The sequence below is a fragment of the Monomorium pharaonis genome, chromosome 3, assembly GCF_013373865.1.
Source record: "Monomorium pharaonis isolate MP-MQ-018 chromosome 3, ASM1337386v2, whole genome shotgun sequence".
Taxonomy (NCBI): domain Eukaryota; kingdom Metazoa; phylum Arthropoda; class Insecta; order Hymenoptera; family Formicidae; genus Monomorium; species Monomorium pharaonis.
The window spans coordinates 3,118,423-3,128,551 of record NC_050469.1 but is presented as its reverse complement, the minus strand read 5'-3'; the positions used below and the strand labels follow the sequence as shown (position 1 = coordinate 3,128,551).

General features: G+C 33.2%; 1 protein-coding gene across 4 annotated transcripts; it reads left to right on the top strand.

Moving 5' to 3' along the window:
* The first annotated feature begins 19 nt into the window (after positions 1-19).
* Positions 20-10,129, top strand: LOC105828605 (adenosylhomocysteinase-like 1). 4 transcript variants are annotated; one of them, XM_012667042.3, is made up of 11 exons: positions 20-169; positions 3,006-3,053; positions 3,581-3,665; positions 4,413-4,594; positions 4,745-5,069; positions 5,850-6,000; positions 6,108-6,260; positions 6,356-6,521; positions 6,682-6,928; positions 8,054-8,174; positions 8,254-10,129. In XM_012667042.3, exons 1-11 carry the CDS (start codon positions 68-70, stop codon positions 8,258-8,260), a joined length of 1,587 nt encoding a protein of 528 aa, XP_012522496.1. In that variant the 5' UTR covers positions 20-67; the 3' UTR covers positions 8,261-10,129. The 4 variants fall into 4 exon arrangements, with proteins under 4 accessions (XP_012522496.1, XP_012522495.1, XP_028047098.1 ...); XM_012667041.3 differs by having other exon boundaries at positions 4,401-4,594; XM_028191297.2 differs by lacking the exon at positions 3,006-3,053 and having other exon boundaries at positions 33-169.

Sequence of the window (10,129 nt, the reverse complement as noted above, 5' to 3'; positions counted from 1 at the left end):
CGGGTGCGCGGAGCGCCGCTCGGCGGCCAAGCCGGGCGTCGTCGCGTGGACTGCGTGCATTCGAAAAATGGCCGACAGCGGGGATGGTGTGAACAGCACGTCGTCCGGGAAAGAGCCAAGGAGTACCCTCACCGATGGCCCTGTCACCGATCCAGCGTCCAGCATGAAGGTAAATCTAGCCAGGCTTTGATCCGATACGAAATCTCGCCCCGTCCTGCGCGCCCCGCGCCAATCTTCGCGTCGATCCGACAGCTGTACGCCACGACTGTCGTATTTGCCGCCGTTCTCGCGACACGGCGGAGTCGATGTCGGGAGCCCGAACGGAGGCCAGAACGCGTTTAACGTCGCCGTCATCGGCGAGAGAAATCTTTCCACGGAGATAAAGAGTCTCGACGAAAAGTTCGTCCCTTTCTCGCTCTCTTATTTACGTTCCTGGTCTCTACGTTCCTTGTATTTTTCTTTCATTCTCTCTCTCTCCCTCTCTCTCTCTCTTTCTCTCTCTTTCCCCCTTTCCCCTTTCTCTCCTAACTCTTCGTTTGTCTCTGTCAGTTTCTTTATCAGCTCCTCACCTGTGCTCCTTTTGTCTTTCGCCCAACCCTTTGAGGTCTTGTGACCACATGTGGCTCTTACGTAATTGGACACATGGCATTAATTGACATGTCATTTCACTGATGAATGGGCGTTGGTTAAGAGCCGTTTATATTCTATACCGTCGAACTCCTGTTTTGCAGCTGTGGATTGAGAAGCTTCCTCTGGCTTCTTCCTCCCTCTTCCGCTTTGCTTTTTATTTATCTATTATTAGTTTGAATAACTAAGAGACACTTATTATTTTATTGAAGATATAAAATTAAACAAAAGGATTCGACATTAAGTTTGCCTAATTTGTAGGAGGGACAGGATCGAGATTGTTCAACATTGCTCGATCCCTTAATGCACAAGAATAACACTCTGTGTTTTCTTTTCCTCTTTAGCGCAAATGCCTTATAACTGGTCATACAACAGGCACAAAATGTAACGAATTATTATCGTCTCCTATTCACTAATTGTAATAACAGTGTAGGGAGAGAGTGACCCTTGAAGAAGTGCAAATGCATGCGCGGTTACATAGTGCCCACGAGTGACCTGGCATTTTTTTACAACGCTTATATTATTTTTACACATGTAGAGCATTATTCACACACACATAAACACATACACACTGTAGTCCGTAGGTTCGGTACCAATCACTCATGCATTGCTCGTAAACCTTAGAGACACCATTTAGGTGTGGCACAATTAGCACAACGTGAATTGTATCGAGTGCAAATAAAAGTCAAAAGAACAATTAAAGGGGATATAGCATAACTTGTAATACGACTTTTGATTGCTCAAATTGTCTGAGTGTTCAGCTGTGATCCAGTTGATACACAAAATTGTAAAAATAAAAGATTTTAACTGTTTTAGCTAATGATAAATCTATGAATTGGTTATTTGAGAAACAATTAGATGAAGTTTTGTTGAAATTGTGGAGATTTAGGGTCAAGAAAAGTAAATATACAATTTTCTTTAAATATTCCAGTCTTTTCTCAGACACATATTTCTTAAATAAAATTATCTTTAACATGAAAAATATTATTAGTGATTGTATTTTCTACACTGTAAGAATACATTTAATAATCACTTCGGTATATTATTTACTTAATTATAAAAGTTTGCTTTTTTCATGAATTGTATATTTTGGATAATAAAGTATCTTTGTTAGGATACAATCTGTTATTTTTAGGATTGGATATAGTAACTAGTTAAAAAGTTAAAAGTTAAATAATAAATCAACTTGAATATTATTTCTAGCTTTACATATAATTTAGAATTGTTTTAAGTTTGACAATCATATCGGCACGCAGTTTATAGAACTGAAAAATATATTTAATAACTGATATGAAAATTAAGCACCAAACCGAAAAATGATTATTTTTCTCAAATAATTTTTAAAATGATAATTAAAAAATTAATAACTTTTAACCAAGCTTAATTTATTTTAAATAATTTAGTTTTTAACTTTAACTACTTATTTTTAAAATATATAAACTTACTAACATTTTTCAAAGTTAAAATTTATTTACGTAAGAAAAAAATACACTTTTACATAAAAACAATATTTGTTATTTTATATCAATTTAATTTATAAATAAAATATTAAATTTATTTGATAATCTATTATTAGGTATTATTGTTTTTAGTAATTTAATTTTCAAAAATTACGATTTTCTAATTTAATATAAATATAATTTTAATATTAATTTTAAATAATATAATTTTTTTAATCAGCTTTTATAATTTAATTTTATCTTAACTTAAATGAGTTAATTTTTATTTATGTAATTCTTAACTAAATTAATTTTATTAACTTAATTTAGTTAAAAATATATTGCTCAATTCTAATTATTTTATAACATTCTTAGAAAAGTCTTTTGACATTTACAGCATTTTTTAATTCTAAAAATTTTTGTTTATATGTATGAAAATACATTATATTGAGTCATTATATTGAGAAACGACATAACAAAAAAATTTTTAACAAATTTTTTTTAGTAAGTTTTTAAAAGTTGTATGTTTTATTTACTGAATATATGATATAATGAGTGCTTTTATATATATTTTTTTATTATTTTTACTGCAGTAAAGCAGAAATTACATAGTTTTTTCAATTCTTTAAAAGTGAGGTTTTTAAATTTATATTGTTTCCTAAATAACTGATTCATATATTCAAAGAATATTTAATAATTTTCATGTTATAATTATTAATCATTATATGATAGTTTGTGATTTGAAATCGTTTTGCTCGATATAAAAGAATTATGCAAGATATGGAAAAATAAAGTGCAAAAAATTGTATGTCACAGTAAATAGATTTTCTATTTTGCGCATAAGTATGAGACCTTTGGGAGCTTTGTACCAAACTACGGACTGTATCGCGGACACTTTGATGCATTTGAATGATGAAATGGTGGTTGTTGTGATTTCAGAGCCTAGAGGCATCAAATAATGCCTTTCACGGCGCGAGAACAAAATTAGTAAGTAAGAGTATATATGTGTATAAAAAAACCACAAAATATAAACCCATAAGGCCTCTCCCCTCTCTTCGCAATGCCATAGAATGATCCCCCTCGCTACTTCCTTGGGCTGCCTTAATTTTTTCTGCCACGTAAATGTCGTGTGTGCTGATCAGATTTACCATTTTCGCTTATCAATTAGATAACACAGACTAATGGGACGATTACATGTAAATTATATTGTAATTTGAGCTTCTTGCATTTTATCTCTTGCACTCCAAGAGAGAGTGTAAACTTCACTCGAAACAAAAAATTTTTATCGTGTCTATTTCATGATGACTAGCGAGGAGAAAAATATTTTTCAACGAATAAATCGAATCGTCTGTATTGATCTGTGTACACATTTAGCACGATAAGTTGTAGCTTCATGTGCACTCTCTTTATTTGTAATTTCTCTCAGTGCATTTCGCAGCCCTCTTAGAAAAGTGAGAGACTCGCCAGAGTTTGTGACTGCCTATGTTGGATTGATTGAACTCTTCGATTTCTAGGACTCGAAATCCGGGGCATTGAAGAAGTCCAGCCGCTACCGAAGCCGCTCCCTGTCAGCCAGCAGCACCGACAGTTACAGTTCCGGTATGAATGTGTTTACGATCGTTAGCGTAGCAAAGCGCTAGTCTAAGAAAAATAATAAACTCTACTTTTTCAAACTCAATTAAACTTTTTCAGTCCAAGAGTACTATATGTTTAACTATTAAATATATAAATACGTGAAGTGCTCATGTTTAGTTCAAATATATTTTTTGTATTTAAGCTAAATAATAAATATAAATGCTAAATATAAATATAAAAATTACATTTAAATTAAGTTAAATATAAGTACTTGAAGTAAAATTAAACTATTTTATTTCAATTAAAGTTCAAGTATTTCACAGATTTAAATTAAATATGTAAATGTTTAAACTAAAGTTCAACTATATTTAAGTTAAATATAAAATATTTGAACTGAAAAAATTTAATAAGGTTGATAAATTCAGTGAAATAAACAGCTTTTTTCTCAATGTATAGTGGTAGATTTTTATGTGTTTTGTTTGTAAAAAAAGGAAACATCTAGCTTACATAGTTCAACTATTAATGTCACTGTCATTCTCTAACATCAACTTATACTTCCAAGCAAACGTCAGTATTAAAACGTTTGAAGTGTAACATGTGTATCGCTCTTGTGAGTTTTATTGTCATGACTGTTTAGAAAATTATCGTTCTGATAACACGGACTGAGCAATTGCATCAGCTGTTAAATTATAATCTGCATCTGCACCTCGATGTGGTACTAATAATAGACCCGTTTTTCGGCACTCGGCGCTACCTTAGCCTCTTATACAGGAAGCTCGTCCGAGGAGGATGACATCTCTCCACGCGAGAAGATCCAAAAGACGGATAAGGGCTTCACGGATTTCTGCGTGCGTAATATCAATCAGCACGCCTTCGGTCGCAGGGAAATTGAGATCGCCGAGCAGGAGATGCCGGGAATCATGGCGCTGCGAAAACGCGCGGGGGACGACAAGGTATAAGATCTCTCTTCCTTCAACAACAATTGGAATTGTTAACAACCGGATGCTTTTCAAGGGGAATAAATTTTTTTTTTTTTTAAGATAAATTCTCATTTAATCGCGAGAGAATGGGAAATAAAATCTAACTAATATCTTTGATCATAGCCGTTGAAAAATGCCAAAATCGTGGGATGTACTCATATCAACGCGCAGACCGCTGTTCTGATTGAGACCCTAGTGGAACTAGGCGCGCAGGTGCGATGGGCGGCGTGTAACATTTACTCTACGCAGAACGAGGTGGCCGCGGCGTTGGCGTATGCCGGGTACCCGGTATTTGCGTGGCGCGGCGAGACCGAGGAGGATTTCTGGTGGTGCATCGACAAATGTGTCGCCGCCGAGAATTGGCAGCCTAATATGATACTGGACGACGGCGGTGATGCCACTCACTTGATGCTCAAGAAATACAATGCTATGTTCAAGATGATCCAAGGTTCATCCTGTTCCATGTCTACATCTAATGTTTATGTTGCAATTTTGCTATTAAATAAATATAATTTAAAGAGATTCTTCAGTTTTTTCACGTAAATATAAAAACTTGTAGCAATTATTGAAAATAAGTTTATTAATGTATACGCATTTGTGATTTTTTTCAAATTTTTCACTGTATAGTTTTCTTTAACTTTAGAGATTTATTATGGATAAATTTTCACCCTGCTAATTTTTAATATAGCTTTCTTATTGAAATTTTGATAGCTAAAAATGTTTAATAAGATTGTATTTACATTAAAATAGTGTTCGATTATTTTAATATTTCTTGAGTTTTTAAAGCAAAGAAGGTAATTTTAATTTAATATAACCATAAACAAAACACGAATTTTTGCAAAATTATATTCAAAGAAAAGAATTTAAAATACATTTTAATTTAAAAAATAAAATTTTACTGTATTATTTTTGTGTAATAATATGAAATGTTCATGAACTTTCCAACTTTTTAAGTATACTCGTGAAATTGAGGCAACTACATTTAAATCATTATAAATAATTCTTTAATTTTCTCCACATCAATATTTATCAATTTTATAAATAAAATATTTTTAAATAACAAATTATTTTTATTGCTTAAACTTTATTATTTATTATTTTTCTTCTTCATTTGTTTAAGCTGGAGAATCTTTTTAGTAATAATAATAATAAACGAAACGAATGTTTTTTCGGATAATAAATAATTCTCTTGTCTGATGGATTATAAAATAGTAGAAATGTGTTTTAGGAATTGTCGAGGAGAGCGTGACGGGTGTACATAGATTATATCAATTGTCGAAGGCAGGGAAATTGTCTGTTCCCGCGATGAATGTGAATGACAGTGTAACTAAAACGAAATTCGATAATCTCTACAGTTGCCGCGAGAGTATAATCGACAGGTGAGTTACGCTCAGATCATTTCGCACAAAAAAGGTCTTGAGAATGCTTATTCTGAATGCGACGCTTGTTAGTTTTCAGCACTCTTATCGAATTTATATGCTTATAGCTTGAAAAGATCTACCGATATTATGTTTGGTGGGAAGCAAGTTGTAATATGCGGTTACGGAGAGGTTGGCAAGGGATGCTGTCAGGCCCTCAAGGGCTTAGGTTGCATCGTGTATATCACCGAGATCGATCCTATATGCGCTTTGCAGGCTAGGTAAGATATACACGCTCACACGAGCGATGAATTTCCGCAGCCACAATTGTTCGCCAGATAGAGAAATCCTATACATGTGTGTTGTCGCATTACAGCATGGACGGCTTCAGAGTGATGAAGCTCAATGAAGTCATTCGAAATGTAGACATTGTTATTACAGCGACGGGCAATAAAAATGTGGTCACGCGCGAGCACATGGACAAGATGAAGAATGGATGCGTCGTGTGCAACATGGGCCACAGCAACACGGAGATAGACGTCGTATGTTCCACTTTATCTTCTTTACCCACGCGGCACGTGATTGAATTGCCCGCTGCGGGCAATTATAGCGATCCGATTCTCTCGAGCGATTTGATGATATGATATGCGCGCGAAGGAAGCTGCGCGAGGATTAAATCCCCTTAAATATTGTTCTTAACAGAACAGTTTACGTACGCCCGATTTGACTTGGGAAAAAGTGAGGTCACAGGTAGACCATGTTATTTGGCCGGATGGCAAGCGCATTGTTCTACTGGCTGAGGGACGCTTGGTGAATCTGTCGTGCTCGAGTATTCCATCTTTTGTGGTGTCAATTACTGCTGCTACCCAAGCATTAGCCCTCATCGAGCTGTTTAATGCGCCACCAGGACGATACAAGAGCGACGTTTATTTGTTGCCGAAGAAAATGGGTACGTACACCTGTGGATGCTAATCAATAAAGCAGTTTCTTTGGGTTATGTTTGTTAAGGAGACTTTTTTGCTTTTAGTATTATTTTTTGTATTGTTTTTAGGATATTTGTTTTAGACAAAATGTAAACGCTGTAAACATGGTAAATCTTTTATTTTTTTATATTTGAAAATTATTTACAAATTTTTTTTAAACATTAGAAAAGATATTTGGCAATTATTTGCACATTTGTATAGGCATGTAAAAAATTTGTTTGATGCTGTCATTGATGCAGAAACAATTTAATGATGAAGTAAAAAATTTTTTAAATCTGAATCTACTTACATAAATGTAGTTCTTATGCGAATTGTAATTAAGTTTTAAAAAATGATTTTTGTGGAAACGACAAATTATTGAAAAAATTCGATTTTTTGCGTCTTTTCAAGATTTTTTTTTTTGCTGAAAAAATCAAAAAGTTGAAAATTTTATTTGAATTTTTATTTACGGTTTAGACGAGAGAGAGAGAGAGAGAGACACAGACATCCTAAAAATTTTGACACAGTTTGATTAAAAACTAGAAGAGTTATTAATTTGCAACAATTATTATTGGTAATAATTTTGATAAATGTTTCGAAGAAACACGTTAAAAATTTTTGCAAGTTTCTTACTTTTAACTCTTTTAATTTGCTCTTTCTCAAAAGTCAAACTATTAAAAAATGTCAAAAATGCATAATTAATTTTTTGAAACGCAAAACTGAGAATATCTCTTTAAGTAAAAAATGATAATTTATTGTCTTGAAGTAATTCTTATTGATTAAAGTAATTATTTTAAAATAATTAAAAAATAAATATGACTTTAATTTCAGTATTATTCTCTTCCTTATTTAGAAAAGTTTTTTTTAGAATATTCCATTCAATAATTGAATTATTGTTTAATCGATAATTATCGCAAATAATTATAATATAATTATAAATAATTTTATTAATAACAATTTCATTAATAAATGGGCATTGATTATCAATAAAACGACAAATTCTTGATATCTGGCCTGGCTTGTATTTGATCTTTTATTTTTTATTTTTACTTTGTTTCTACTAATTTGTTAGATCATATTAGTTCGTAGTATCAAGCCATAACGATTTGCAGATGAATATGTCGCATCGCTACATTTACCCACGTTCGACGCACATTTAACGGAACTGACGGATGAACAGGCAAAGTATATGGGTCTCAATAAGGCAGGTCCGTTCAAGCCTAACTACTATCGGTTAGTATCAAGCTTCTGGCAAGAGTATGACTGATGGTGTGTGTTTGTCTGTGTTACCTACCTACTGAATCTGTTTCAGCTACTAAAAAACCATTGGACGAGTAATGTGGCATTGACTAGCACGTACGACACTCACTCAGCATTATACACCTTCACAAAGATGTAAAAAAAAAACACCTTTTCTGGACTTTGCGCCAAAGTCAGCTTTCTTTTTTCTCATTGACGTCTTTTCCGTAAAATCGATAAAAGGCTTTTATTTATGGTACAACCTTCGTAGAAAGAGAGAGATCCGCACTACGTAATTCCGCTGTATTATCGCTAATCATCCGCAAAGAATGCGTTAATAATGTTATAGTGAACACACTGATCTCGCAGTTATCCAATAATCAATATTATTAGAACCATTACCAGAACTGGGTCCATGAAATGCATTCGAGAAGACATAAGTTATTCTCAGGATTAAGAAGTACCGCATTACTTGTAATACCGCTGTACTTACTTTTTTGTGTGAAAATATCAATTTTACTGCTAAGAAAAACTTATTATTCAATTTAGTTTTTTTTTTAGCAAACAATATTTTTAAATAATAATAGTTTAAATATATCTCCATCATAATTTATAGAAAACTTATTACTACACATGTATTTCATACATAAATTCAGAAAGATTTTTTACTTTATCAAAAAGAATATAAAATTTTTTGAAGAAAATTCAGAGTAACAAGCAAATCAATTTTTTACTTTACTTTATAATATATAATTTTTAAGACTAAAGTATTAAATTACTAAGATTTAGAATTTTAAATTTAATGCTTTTTCAGTGGATAACAAGTTACTTTGTAGCATAAATAACGATAATGCGTTACTTCTTAAAAATAACTTTCTTAGCCCTGGTTATATTATATATATTCCGAATAACATATCAAAAATATTTTTTTTTCTCTAACATGTACCTCTAATTCTGGAACACATAACTGAATTTATATTTAACTCTGGTAACAGTTTCCTTTGTTTCGAGAATGTGCGAGTGTAGAACCTGCATTTGTCAAGCTAAATAGAGAGAGAGAGAGAGAGAGAGAGAGAGAGAGAGAGAGAGAGAGAGAGAGAGAGAGAGAGTGTGTGTGTGTGTGTGTGTGTGTGTGTGTATGTGTGAGAGGAAAAAGATAAACTCTCTTAAAAGTTGCTGAACTGTGCACGCCAATAAACCCATACGTGAAGAATCATCGTTGAAGAATTATAGATATAAATGCGAGTCATGTATAGTACAGTTTGCAAAGCCGAAGCGATAATTGAAATTGTATCTGTCCATTAGTTACTACCTGCAGTAAGTTACAGCTTTATAGTTTGTAAATGATGCAAACGTTTTAATATAGCATTGTGAGAAACTTGTATACGTATGCTCTTTGTACAAGGATTTGCGCAGAGTATGAAAGAAGGACCAAAGCGTTGGAAGAGTGAGTATTTGATCGATTCAACGTTTTCTTCTGAATGAAATTTTTTTTCACAGTTAACAACGTTGCATCCTTAAATCTTTCTTTTAACGTTCTGCGTGAAACGTACGTTTTTACATACGTATATGAGCTTAACGATTTTTTTTAGCGCGTGCAGATGATGCATGTTAGTCAATGATATTGTTGTATCCTTATATACGAAAATTGTATGCGCGGACGCGTTTGCCATGATGCATCATCGCGACTGTTTATACACATCAGCTGTTTTCCGCAAGACACGGAAATCTGCCGCATTTCGCAGGTGACTAATGCAAAATTCGTGTACATAATTATTTAAGAAGGAAGGACACGTGATACACGAAATAAAGCGATAAGCTCTATCGTGGATTGCAGCCTGTTAATCTCTGGTTATCATTGTTACTCCCGTGCACGGCACGAGGAATGATTTGCGTATCCATACGTTTTAGGAAAAAAATAAAATAATAAATGCCTACCACATTTAGAA

Bases quoted from the DNA above. Each gene is read 5' to 3' on its own strand.
- LOC105828605 (XM_012667041.3), top strand. From the start codon at position 68: ATGGCCGACAGCGGGGATGGTGTGAACAGCACGTCGTCCGGGAAAGAG. The intron at 3,666-4,400 runs GTATGAATGTGT...GCGCTACCTTAG, and splicing joins CACCGACAGTTACAGTTCCG to CCTCTTATACAGGAAGCTCG. The intron at 6,261-6,355 runs GTAAGATATACA...GTCGCATTACAG, and splicing joins ATATGCGCTTTGCAGGCTAG to CATGGACGGCTTCAGAGTGA.